General features: G+C 44.4%; 1 protein-coding gene across 7 annotated transcripts in view; it reads right to left on the bottom strand.

Annotated features, from left to right (window-relative positions):
* Nucleotides 1-13,795, bottom strand: part of SLC8A3 (solute carrier family 8 member A3) — a 144,868-nt gene extending 131,073 nt beyond the window's left edge. For 5 of the 7 annotated variants that reach the window (XM_077820245.1, XM_077820249.1, XM_077820247.1 and 2 more), the window contains exon 1: nucleotides 12,030-13,795. In XM_077820245.1, coding sequence (XP_077676371.1) covers nucleotides 12,030-13,795 — 1,766 coding nt within the window. The remainder of the gene's footprint in view (nucleotides 1-12,029) is intronic. The other 2 variants (XM_077820252.1, XM_077820250.1) reach the window with 1 other exon arrangement.
* Between the last annotated feature and the right edge of the window lie 347 nt (nucleotides 13,796-14,142).

A 14,142-nucleotide genomic window follows, 5' to 3' on the forward strand; every position in this document is an offset into this window, starting at 1 on the left:
GTTAGACCCTGGGTATATGGATGAGACCCACCAACCAGACACCTGGGAAAGAATTCTCTGTAGTAACTTAGAGCACTCCCCATCTAGTGTCCCATCTCTGGCCGTTGGAGATATTTGCTAATAGCAGTTGTGGATGGGCCATAAACTAATCTCATCACACCATCCCCTCCACAAGCTTGAGATTCTATAGAAGCCCCGACAGACAACATACAGTACTAACAATAGAACTAATGACTGTGTGACTCTCACACTAAAGAAATAATTTTTTTTTTAAACATTCACCCCAGGTAAATGGATGAGTGGAAATCTGAATGGCTGTGTTAACAGTCCTAATTTAAAGAAAAATTATAGTCAGAACCTCATTTTTATATTTACTCTGAAAGATGGCCTGGCTAGCAGCACACTTCCACTTCCCCCCCATATACCTTCCAACGTAATTGGGCCTTAAGTTAATACTAAGGGTATGTCTACACTGCAATCAGAAGTGTGACTGCAGCACGTGTAGGCATACCTAGAGTCAGAAGGAACATTGCCCCCATGAGTCACACACCAATTCCATCAGCACCTTGATTTTCTTTGGAAGTCTCCCATTGATGCCCTGAGCAGGCCCAAGCCTCCTTCATTTGTAAGAGGAAAGCTCAGGTTGCTATGAATGGAGATGTGGTGACTGATCTCTCTATATTAATGGGCTTGTAGAAAGGCATCCTGCTACTTCTCATTCAAACATCAGGGAGGGTTTAGGTAATACAACTCAAGGCATCAGTACAAGTGGGTGCATATGCATTTTCTGTGCTGCTGTGCACGCCCTGTCATCTCTATTATTGCTTAAAGAGCCTTTTCAGTGCATGATAGTATCAGAACCTCCAAGGCTACCATTGGCTCCTCAAGGAGCTGCCTGGGTCTCCCTTCAGGTCAAGATACTATTTCTCTCACCACCTCCCTAGTGGGTGGGTTGGCATTTGCAACTCCTCTTATTCGTATCGGTCGGAGGATGTAAGTGGGCCTCATTCTCCATTGCCTGGCCCATTCTGCAGTCGCTTACATCAGTGTAACATGTGTGCCAAGTGCCCAATCAGAACAGTAGCATTTTACACCCACTCTTTGTATGTGTAACTAACTATGCACAAGGCAGTGGAAAATGAAGCCCATTCTTGATACCCATACGGATCTTCCTGGCACCTCTTCACCTTCCTTCTCTCTGGAGAGAGTCACAGTGTCTCTCCAGATCATATGGGTCAAGAAGGTGGGTTGTTGGGGATTTTCTGCGCAAATCAAATTCTTTCAACTCCATGTTTTTTTCCCCAAGGATCCACAGCTGTCTCAAGAAATCCAGAGTCAAATTTGAATGTCAGGTCTCATTACAAATCACCCAAGATAGCCAGTTCCTGGCCATATCCCACCCTAAAAATACATTAGTCAAAGGATGACACTGGGACAGACTGAAAATATCCTGGACAAACATTATGAAATTAAGATTAAGTTAATTCAATAAAGTTTAACGTTCATGAATTAAGTTTAATACCTTTGGGGTCCATTGTATGAAAAATGCAAATGGTTATGTTCTATTATGGAATTGTATGGAACTTCTTGAGCCGGAAGACAGGATTAATGCAATTTAGGAAGACTGGAAAAACTTCAGAGGACTTTTTGGAACAATGCGCATAAAGTGGATTTCCTAGGAAATACCTGAGGGGTGAGGGGAATGTAGGTCCATCCTTTAGAAGCTACACACTGGGAAGAGAAAACCATTGTCTGCTCATTACCTACTCTGGAAACGTCAGATCAAAGATCCCTGAACTGTATAAAGGGTGGACTAAGCATGTCATGAGTGTGCTTGGTCTGAGCCAAATCTTTGATGAATTTGAAACCACAAAGAAATCCCTTGAGTGGGATTCCAAAGGACTGCTCCAGCCAGAGCCCACGTCAGGGTTGGAGTGATCTTTAGGTAAGCTTATTAGAATGCATGTAGGTTGTTTTATTGGTTTTAATATCCTTTCTCTGTAGTGCTTTTACCTTATGATGGGCTTGCATAGGAAGTACTGTGTGGTACCTTATAATGGTGGGTGCTTACTCTGTTATTAGTCTCTGAAGGGAATGTAAGCCAGCTGTTCAAGCAGAGTCTCTTGCTGAGAACAACACAGTGAAACGAGGGGACTGTGCAGCCTGGAGATATCCCGGCCAGAAGGGAGAGAGACATGGGTCTCCACCCAAGAAAGGCCATGCTTGGGGAGCTGGAAGCCTGAGGGTGACTGCCCTTGCTGGACCCTAGAGGGGAATGCAGGTGCCCTAGACTGTGACAGGCACTACCTAATAACAAAAATCTAGGAGCAAATTCCCTTCCTCCTAGAAGAAGTGTGTGCAGGGAGAACAAAAGGTCGGAGTCTGTAAATAAGACTTTGAAGGCATGTGTGCAAAGTGCACGTCTGCCAACTTTTCAAAACCCACAGGGTCGGATTGTGTCACTAGCACTCACATTTCATTGAGACACTTCAGGTAATCAGACTGAATTGAACTGAACCCAACCCACAGTAAATTAGTTTTTGACCTGAGTTGGGATTAACCTTTTTAATCTACTTTGGGGCTGCAGTTTTTGGCATGGGCAAGTTCCCAGTGCTCTCTCTAGAATTATGAATCCACGTGCCCCTGTGAGACAGTCTCATCTCTTCCCCTTCTAAGGCCTGATCCTGCAGGGTGCTGCACACTTTGTACTCCCACTGACTTCACTGCTAGTAGAGAGAGTTTACTCGTCTCAGGATCAGGCCCACATTTATGCCTCCCTAATTTGAATTTGACTAAAGGCTGACTTAAACTGGGGTTTTAAACATCCCCTTGTTTGCTGCAGTCACATAATACATCCAAATGCCTTTGACAGGCAACAAGTCATAGCCCCAGACAGGATGTCATTTGTCCTTCTCATAGACAGGTGGCATGTACCTCTACTCAACGCCTGTCACCAAAACTATGAGAGGATAAAGGTCAGCTCAGTGCTTCTCTTGTTCACATGATAGTCTCCGTCTCACATTTCTGCAGGCTGCTTTTATACACTCCTCGGACACCCCCCACCAGCACCTCATAGTAATCCTCACCAGAAATCTCAGTGGACTGTATTAAATGTACACCGCTTGAGTTAAGGTAGGAATGAGCAGCCTTAACAGGACCTACATGAGGGAATTTCAGAGTGAGAACTGGGCATACCATCTTTCACACTAGTGATACGCTGGGAGATCACCAACACAGATCACTAAATCCGGGTTTGGGGAAAAATGTATTGCATGGAGTGAGTAGGAATTCGGACAGGCAAGTGGGCTAACTAAAGCTAGAAAGCAGATGTGCTGGCACCTTCCTCTTTTTCAGAAATGATCAAACCTGGCAACAGAATAGCCCAGGGACTTCTCCTTTAAGAGGATTATGTGGGAGCACAGTGTCCAGGGGGAGGAGCCAGAGAGCAGATCTGGTACTACTGCTTCTTAATCTGTGTCAGAGAAGGAGCCAGGGATCAGCACCAGTCAGGATGTCACCTCTCTTTTACTAGAGGAGAAGGGTGAGAAGGCAGGACTGAGCCTGCATGCGGATGCGGGAGGGTAAGAGGAAGAGATTGGAGGGATAATAGGGTGACCATACATCCCGTTTTGGCCGGGACAGTCCCTTTTTTAAGCCCTATCCTGGTTGTCCCGACTTTTTTGGAAAAAGTGGGCATTTGTCCCATTTGCTCTGGCCAACTTGATCGGTTGGCAAGAACAAACAGGACAAATGCCCACCTTTGCTTAAAAAACTGGGGTTCAGAGTAATGTGCGGGGTGGGGGAGCAGCAATGCCAACCCCGCGCAGTGAGGGAGGCAGGGCTCGGGCGAGCAGTGACGCCAGTCCAGCCTCGTGCAGGGGGCAGGCAGGGCTCAGGCAAGCAGCAACGCCAGCCCCAGCCCTGCATGGGTGGGGGGCCTGGGAGAGCAGTTCAGCCAGCCCCGGAGGGTGGGAGGGGGGTCAAGAGAGTGGCTCGGGCCAGGCCTGCGTGGGGAGGGGGGTTTGGGAGAGCAGCTCGGCCAGCTCCGCATGGAGGACGGGGCCTCGGGTTAGCCCAACCCTGTGTTCCCCTTTTCCTTTGGGGGATATGGACACCCTAAGGGATAAACTAGAAGTACATGATCGATAACGAGAGAGCTGTGGTAAGGAAAAGTGCAAATTCTAACAGGGAGAGTAACTAACCCTTGGAACAAATGAACCAAGAGAGATGGTAAATTCTCCATCACTTGGAGTCGCTGACAGATATCGCCATCTTTATTTGAAAAAGGAGGCTCTGCTTCAGCCACAAGTTAAATTTACGGCAGGAATTATGGAGGGAGATTCTACGGCCTGGTATGCACAGCTCAGATTAGATCATAATGGTTCCTGCAGGTCTTGGGGCGGGGGGGGGGGGGCGGAAATCTATGCAATTAGTTTGAGATTGCCCCAGCTGACAATGAGCCAACATAGGTCTCTGAATTAATATGGGGCATGTCACACCTCCAATTCATGTGATTAAAATTAAAACAGGGAGCATAAAACCCCAAACGACAGTAATGACTGTTGTAAAACTGGAGGCAATGACCGCTACCCACAACCAGTGATCTAATGGGCGGGAAGAAGCCCATCAAGTCTGAACTGGCTCATCATGGTCTTGAGTTATGGAGGAGGAAGAGCCTCCCAACTAGACAACTGCTGAATCTCCAGATCATCAAACATTCTCATCTGGCTTGTCCATCAAACTGAAAAAGGCACTGTTTCCAGCAACAGGGAAGTTTAGAAAAGAAGCACAAGTGGCTACATAAAGCTTCACAATGGTCTTTTCCAAACAGCTATTAACCAGTCACTTCCTTCCACTTCCCACCCTGGGCCCTGTCTTCTGAATTGCCCCCGTATTCTGTGTAATTGCTTTAACTGGCAAGGAGATGATTTTCAAAGCCCAAATAAAGGGGAATTTATTTGTATTGTGGCAGCACTTAGTGCTACCCAGCCACATAGTGCTAGATGCACACACCACAAGAAGGCAGTCCCTGCACCACAGAGCTTACATACCACACGTGTAGTGATTCAGCAGGGCAGCCACACACAGAAGCTGGGTGGCAGTGCAACTCATACTCAAAAATCTCTGGGGAGAAATGGATGAGATGGGTCACATGTACCTTACAAATGACCCCGGCTCCTTAGTAACTATACTTATTCAATGCTTCAAAAAAATGCGTCTCCAAAAATATTGAAGGGCAGCGTTGTTTAGGCCACAGGCAATAAACATTTCCAAGAGCTCAGTCTTAATATGTTTGTCTCCAGAAATGTTTTCATTAATGGAGGAACAGGAGGAGGTAGATCCTTTCAGCCTCTTCACTACTTATGCCTTTATTGCAAGCTTTGCATAAAAACCACCCACAGAAGTGGCCACATGTTACCACACACATTTCATCCAAAATCTCAGTGCTGCTTGTTTTGCCGAGAGGGTTAGCAAGCCATTTGCTACCAGTTCAACATTACAGCTTCTACTGACACCTAATACCCTTTCTGATTCATAGAACATTGCTTACGAAACTTTGGAATTGTGGCAAAAAAGCTACGCTGCTGGACAGGGGAGACACACTCCTCCCTGTCCCCAACAAAAATCAATCTCCAACCATGCACCACTGTGGATCCCAAAAATATTGCAGATACCAGTGACAAGGGCAAGCAACCAAATATATCTATTGCCCTAATTCTAGGTTAAAATCCTTGATATTGCAGCAAGGAACACAAAGTATAATTTGGCCCTTAGACTTCCAAATAGCATCCAAACTGGCTTCTAATAGCAGATGTATCATTCCAAACTGACCCAAAGGCAAATCATAGAATCATAGAATATTAGGGTTGGAGGAGACCTCAGGAAGTCATCTAGTCCAACCCCCTGCTCAAAGCAGGACCAATCCCCAACTAAATCATCCCAGCCAGGGCTTTGTCAAGCCGGGCCTTAAAACCCTCTAAGGATGGAGATTCCACCATCTCCCTAGGTAAGCCATTCCAGTGCTTCACCACCACCCCTAGTGAAACAGTGTTTCCTAATATCCAACCTAGACCTCCCCCTCCGCAACTTGAGACCATTACTCCTTGTTCTGTCATCTGCCACCACTGAGAACACAGTCAATATAATTATAACACTGGGATACACAGTCAATATAATTATAAATTAAGGTATTACTAGTAACTGAAAGCCTGTGCTGTCACATGGGTGTAATTCATAAAGTCATATTTATAAAAAAAGCCAAACGTCTGAGTGATGCTTGGGGTTGTTGTGTGTGCTGGTTGTGTGGATTTGTGCAGTGCTGAGAGAGTTGTGTGGATTTGCGTCAGTGGCAAATGAAGGGTGTGTGCTGTCTTTGGCGTTATTGTGTGTGCTGGTTGGATTATCATGTGGGTGATTGTCTTGATTTGTGTTGGCGGGGTTATGCTAGGAGATGTGTGTCTGGGAGGAGGCCTGGGAGATTTGTGTTTATTTGTGCAGGTGGCAGTTAGGCCAAGTAATCCACTATCCATGCAGTCTCCCTCTCACAACAAAGGAAACTGTTGCATAAATATTAGTCATAGAGTAAGGGCAGTGATTGGCTGAGCTGCTTCTGATACCATAATTGTCTAGGACTCCTGGCATGGCATAGATACCTGCCTTCCTGTACATCGCATAGGGTGTAAGTCATAAATTCAAAATGCTGAAAACTTAGAGTTGGACAGTAACAGACTACAAATCCCAGTGATGATTGCACCTAGTGATCTGCTGAACAAAAAGCTCTCATCCATGCTTGTAGCAGTTTCCTTTACTCCATACTGACTCAGACATTCTAGGCTTCAGAGTGACAATCCTGGAATTGTATTATACAGATTCCTTCCCTGCGCTACGAATACTATTTTTAAAAACACAAATTGCTTTGCACCACTGATTCTTAGGGCTTTTGTTTGTTTTTTAAAACCTTTTATAAAACGTAAGTGTTGGGCCTAATCTGTTAAAAGGATACTGTCAAATAGACTAGAGCAATGACACTCAGACCTCAGTGGTTCAGAAGCCAAATTAGTGATCAACATAGCCCAAGAGCCAAAGTAGTGTTAATTCATTGTTTCATTTACTATATTATATAATTCCCACAGCAAAATGAACTGAACAAGTATTATTATTTTATCCACTACAATTGGTTAACTACATAATAAAAGCATCCGGAGTGGTTAATCATTAAATCACGTTTTAATATTATGTGCTGCAAAGAGCTGCAGGGGAGACATTAAAGAGCCACTTGCAGCTCACGAGCCTCAGTCTTAGCATCACTAGACTAGAGATGACCATTCTCATTTCAGCTGTTTAAAATGTAAAATGGCAAGACACAATCAGAAGTGTCTGTGTTGGAAGTTGGCATCTGGAAGTAACAAATGTATCATTTTATCATTTTAAATGTTATAACACCACGAGTCTGAAGCTTGTGTGAGTACTCACCTTTCTCATTAGATAGTAAAGTGCAGCGTTACACACACACACACACACGCACACAAAAAGAGGACTGGATAATAACAACAGCATTATTGAGGTTTCACACCTTAAGAGAAGTCAGCTTGCTCCCCGCTCCCACCCAATATACAGGCAAGGAAACTTTGACCATATCAGCCTTGAGAGAATCACAGAAGCAATAAGCAAGACCCTGTGGCAGGATCCATCTCCCTCTCACACTTTATTTTATGCATCAGCTCAGCTACTTTTAATCCCGCATTCCCTGGGGACATCCACTTTTTTTTTTTTTTAAACAGATGGTTTATTTTATCTTTTTTAATTGAAGTGAAATTCCCTCAAAAAGAGTGGGACAAGAGAAAACATTTGGGGAATCATCTCCAGCCCTTGGTTCTAGAAATTTGGTAGAAAACAGTGTTATGCAATACAGAGGTGATGTGGAATTTGGAGCCCCTCACATTAAATGTAGACACTTTTACACGCAGTTAAACTCCCTTAGAGCTGCTTACATCCACACTGCCAACATATAATGGAGTCTAAATAAGTAACTTACCCACCAAGAGCCGGAAGAGGACGTAAATTGAAGCTCTCACCCTCCTCCAGCTCCTTAGCATGTAAGTCACATCAATCTACATATTCAGAGAGCCTGGAAATCTCTTTAGCCCCACTTCCACAAATACTTACATGCTTAACTTGACTACCTTGCATAGTCCTAATGGGACTACTCATGATAGTCAAGTTAAGCACATGCTTATAGGTATGTCTAAACTGCAACAAAACACCCTTGTCTTGCCTGTGTCAACTGACTCAGGCTCAGGGGACTCAGGCTATAATATTAATATTGCAGTGTAGACTTTTGGGCTTACAGGGTCCCAGAGCTTGGGCTCAAGCCTGCAATTTAACAGCCCCACAGACCAAGCCCTGTGAGCCTGAGTCAGCTGACATGGGCCAGCCATGGGTGTTTTATTGCAGTGTAGATATACCTTAAGTGTTTGCAGAAATGAGGCATGTGTGTATTATCGCTCTTCCCTCCTATGAGCAAAAGACCCCTTTAACAATGGTACCACAAAGAGAATGAAGGGGTGGTGGGAGAAGGTGGGGAATCAGGTAACAAATCCATACTGTGTGAAGAAAGATAGTTTATTGACCCAGTGTTTTCATACAACATTGTGGTGATAAACACATCACCCCACCTCCACTGCACTTTAACATTTAGGATGGGTGAAGTGTTTCAGATAAAATAATCACATACCTCCCTAAACTAGAGATGAGCCAATACCAAAACCTGGGATCTGAGCAACGCTGATCTTTGCAAAAACTCAAACATGGATCTGAATTCTCCATATTGGCTGCTTTCTACCCCAAACATTTGCCCAAAATTATTTTTTCCCCTTCAGGAAAAATACAACCCCTCATGTCTCTGCACTTGCAATTTCCAAAGGAGTCTCTGAGCCTCCTGCAGAATGGCAGCAAAAAGCTGTGCTCACTGCACTTCCTGGCCAGTAGGAAACAGGAATCTCACTACAAAGTCTTCCCTCACAAAAGTTCCAAGAGGCTTGGAGGGCTAAATGCAGCCATGGTGTAAGCAAGTGCAGCTCCACTGATTTCAGTGGCTTACACCAGATCAGGATTTTTCTAATGTCTGAATAAGCATCTGGAATTACAGGTGCTTGTTCAAACTCAAACTTCAGACGTTTTGAAGTTCACCCATGACTAGCTAGTATCAGTTCTGAAGGGTAAGGTGACTCAGTTACAATATATTTGTCCCCCAACACAATTCCATTTTAAAGCACAGATGGGAACCTAGTGTCGTTTGAGTGTGTTCTACCTATATTCCAAAAACAGAACTGTGATCTGACTGTGTCAGAGAGAAGAGTTAGTGCATTTGACTCCATCTTGGAGAACAGACTCAAACACGGTGCTGCTGAACACAGTTTAACTTAAAGCAGTTTAGTGGTAGCATGAACAGGACCTTAAAATGCTCCCCTACTTCATAAATTAAAAAAGCTTCAGTAATAGAGGAGGGGCTGGTTGGAATATTACAGTGTTTAAATTAGTTTTGTCAATAATCCAGCCTGTTAGGCTCCAACTGCCCCAGTAACATCTACCATGGTGGAGAACCTATTTAAAACATTGTTGTGCCCCACACAATTAGAATTAAATCATGTTGTAGGTGCATCCCCCAGCACAACAATTTTAACTGAGTAGATGAGACCTTGGTCTACTGTGTCCAGAGAGTGCAGCCTGAGGACCAGTTGTAGTAGCAGAGTTTGGCACCGTGACCCATGGTCACCTTCTCCCTGGAGCAGCAAGTTGAGGACAAAGCTGATCACCTTCAATCTTTTATTCAGGCTTGGCACAATTCAATGTGTCTATTTTCATAATTTTGACATCTCATGTTGAGGCATATTTTTTCTATTGTTATCAATGTAAATTTTCCACAGTTGCAGGAAATTATGGGGGGCGGGGGCGGTCAGACTATTTAATGACAATAGACATTGAGATTAAAAAAAAGGTAAAGCTTGCTAACCATTGAAACCCAAATTGTCAACATAACATGTCAAGAAATTGACATTTACCACCACCAATCTAATCCTTCCAAGCCTACTTTTACTGTTGGTGATCTCAGCCAACCAGCAACTTCTGTTCATCTATCAAGGAAGAACATGCAAGTGCAATCAAATACCAGGGTTGTGGACAGCAACTGGATTAAAAAAAAAAAAACACCATGACAGGTAGGCACAGACCATGGGAAGATGTCAGGATTCAGGCATCCCTGCTCTGTAGCTCAGTGTACCAGCATCTACATGTGTATTGTATAAGACTACTTGGTACAGTAATTTCCTTTCTCTGCTGCCAGTTGCAAGTCAGTACAATTCTTCCTTTGATTTCTCAAGTGATTGGGTTTTAACAAGAGGCACCCAAGCACTCAGCATTAGGGAATGTTAGCATCATGTCCATACACCAGCTCCCTCTACTAAGCGATTTTTCCTCATCTTCCACGAATGTTAATGGAAGGTAGTTAAAGCATTATTACGTCTCTGGTCTTTATTACTCACTATTCTCGCATCAGTTACATTTGTTCATAATGAAAGAGCTGAATTAACAGGACTGGTTCACACCATTAGAGGCCACGCAATCCTTTCCCTCCCCGGGCTGGAGGAGTGCTTGTTTTGTATGAAAACACTAGGTCATGGAGCTGTAGGGAAGCGCTGAGTTGCAGCGTTTTGGATCATTACTATAGACTACTGCAGTCTTTTTAAGGGGGAAAACCACCAGTAAATAAACTCAAAGGGAAGAATAGCTTACTCGGACATGATCACACAGAAGACTACTCAAAAGCTGAAAATTTAGCCCACCCCCTAATGCCTATGCTAAGATCCATTTAAAGAAAGACCTGTGGGTAGAGTACTGCCTGGCTCAAACAGCTCTAGGCAGAGGCTGCAAGGGTACACAGACAGGAATTACTGCTTATTACACAAGCCAGCAAGAGGGTGTGCTTTGCTACCGATCTTGTGAGATTCGGGTGGTAGCTGAACCCCTGGTTGTACAAGCGGCACAGGCAGACCATGTATGTACGCAGTTCGAGGGAGGGGAAGAGCCCTTGTTAGGACAGTGGCTCATATGTACCTCGAGGTGGCTGCTTTGATTGAAAACCAAACCTACAGAAAGACTTTTAATATCCCAAATTAGCATATTCAAGAGTCTACTAAAAACTATGAAAAGGATTTTTTTTCCTCTCCCCTCTGTCTTTACTCATAACACTTCTATTGCATGGGGAAATTCAACCCTTAATGTGCTGTCTGCTGAGGTAAGAAAGAAAAAAGATAGGGAGAGGGGATTAAGGGAAGAAATAGCTATACAACAGAGGTTCAGTTTTGCGACCAAGGGCCTGATCCTGCAGCTATTACTCACATCACCGAGACCCAGATTTTCAAAAAAGCTGAGAGCTCCCAACAATTCTCATTGTTCTCAGTGTTCTGGGTAGAATTTTCAAAAGTGCTCATAGCTGCTTTCTCTCTCTCTGCTCCCACTGAAGTCAACAGGAGCAGAGTTTGGCCAGTGTTGAGCCTTTTTGAAAATCCCACCCTATTTAGCGACTATTGAAAATCTGGCCATTTATGTTGGCAGTGAGTAAATGGGACTATTTGTTTAACTAAAGTCTGAAAGATTTGGCCTCAACATGTCTTTTGTCTTCTACTCACAATCATACCTGCTATCCTCAAAATTAAAGGATTGTGAAAATGTCTAAGTACAGTCTCCACGTCCCACTCACTGGTTTGAGTCGACGATTCTGAGGATCATAGATCTTCTCACTGATGAGATTTCCAAGCCCCATTTTGTAATTCCTGGGAGGAGAGGGACAAGAGGTATTACCCTTTTAGATCCTGCTGTAGGGTTCTTGCCTGGAAGAGGTAAGTAAGGAAACTGAAGGATAGCTGGAGAAAGTAATCCATTATCTGTTGTCTGCATTCACCTGTGATGGAGTCAAACTTGGAGTTAACCACAGTAACTAGGACAGATAAAAGAAATTAAGGGGTACTTACACCGTTTCATCATTCTTGAACTCCAGCTCCCCATAAGCATCTTCAAAATCCTCTCCGCCTCCTTTTGCTGTCCCTTCTACTGTCCTAAATGGGACTATGACCGTACCTCGAGCACCTGATGTCCTAAGGACTTTGACTTCCATCACGCCAATGCTCTCACTGACATGCATCACATCACACTCAAATGTGAAGATGCCCGCGTGGTCATCATCCAAGATAGTCACTGTGGCCACGCAAGGAGAAGTCAGTATGGCCTTTGGGTATGGCAAATTGTTGAGCTCAGCAGGTTCCTCAGTCTCAACCACACGGAGGTTACTAAGCCGCACAAAGAAATGCTCGTCTTCCTCAAAGATGTCATCATCGATGATCCCCACAGAGAACTCCTTCTGGGTCTCCCCTGACTTCAAGACCACAGTTCCCTCTGTGAACTCGTAGTCAGCACCTGCATTGGCAGAGCCATCCTCCGTTTTGTAGTCCACATAGAGGGTCTTGGACATGTCACCCCCTTTCCGCACCACCGTCAGGAGGACAGCGCCACAGTTCTCAAGACATTGGTAGGAGCAAGGATCAAAATAAACTTTGGAGATGAATTCCTCAGGTTCGTCTGCCTGCACCTCGTGCAAGCTGGTGCTTTTCTTGGCTTGCTCGGCCGCATGCTTTTTCAGAATGTTGCCAGCTCCAGTCATCATTCTGGTGGCTTGGATGCGGTAAAAGGCTCTGCTTTTTTGCTGGTGAGATAAGGCATAGTAGTTGGCCATCTCTACCAGCTGGTCCAAGTCCTTTTCTGGGTGCTTTTGCTTCAGATCCTTGAGGATCCGGATCATCTCTTTGCGAGATTCATCCACCTCTTTCCCATCCATAGTTACTAAATTTCCATCCAGAAAGTGGGAGTTCATCATCTTGCCATCCATTTCTATTCCCTTAGGGTGTTCACCTTCTGTCTCAATGATAATGCCTCTGCTCTTGTCAGTACGATATTTTTTGTGCATGTACTTATAGAAGAGCAGCCTTCTATCTGCCACCCAAGCCAGGAGGACACAAAGAGGGAAGAAGAACAGAGTGAGCAAGCCTTCCCAGACCTGCACCACACCTGGAGAGAAGACAGCAAGGATCATGTACAACCAGATATAAGCAAAGATGCTCCATGCAGATGTGACAAAGAACACCCTCAGGTGTTTTATCTTTCTGGTTTCCCCATCTGGGATCACATAGACGCAGATGGCTATGATGATAAACATGTTGAAAGCTGCACTGCCAACAATGGTAGAGGGCCCCAGGTCTCCGGCTATGAATCCATGGCCACATACCTCTATCAATGACAGAAGAATCTCAGGAGCAGAAGAACCTAGAGCCATCAGGGTCAGGTTGGAAACAGTTTCATTCCAAACCCGAATGGTAGTCGTGGTGGTCTCCCCATTTGGTTTCTTGATTGTAATCTCTTTTTCTTGTGATGTAATGACCTCTATTGATGCCATGAAACGATCCGCAATGATGGAGACTCCGAGGAACATGTAGATAAGTGCCACAAAATAAACAATAACCCTGGCAATTTTGTCCCCAAGGGATGGATTTTCTGGGTACCATATTGGCAAAATAACACCCTCCTTGCAATCAGAAGATCCTGAGCACGAGCTGTTTTGTCCTGTACTCAGAGACTCTCCCGTTATGCCAGCGTCCACCTGCAAACCATGCAAAAACAGCACAAAGGTAACCAGCCCAAAGTGGAGGAAGGCTGAGGTGAGAGGCTGCAACCTTAACCACGCCATACACAAAATTTGACTTCCACTGTGTAGATGCAACAGTCTTCTGAAAACGCCAAGTATCTGAAAGGAACAAAACAGAAATGAGGGAAGCATGAGACAGAGGCAAACAAGAGGTGATGTTCTCATATACACATTTTAATACCTCACTGCTGAGGAGTTGTAGTAGAAATACATGGATTGTCTCTCCACCACTTAGAAAAAGGGTATTCACCAGTGGTAGAAACTCTTTAAATGTAAATCACAAAGAGCAATGCTATCTTTGAAAGTCAGATGCTGAACAGACAGAAAAACTGATAAACAAATAACCAAGAGGGAAATTATTTATATTAACCCAATTCTTGACCAACCAT

This window comes from Eretmochelys imbricata, chromosome 6 (assembly GCF_965152235.1).
Source record: "Eretmochelys imbricata isolate rEreImb1 chromosome 6, rEreImb1.hap1, whole genome shotgun sequence".
Classification (NCBI taxonomy): domain Eukaryota; kingdom Metazoa; phylum Chordata; order Testudines; family Cheloniidae; genus Eretmochelys; species Eretmochelys imbricata.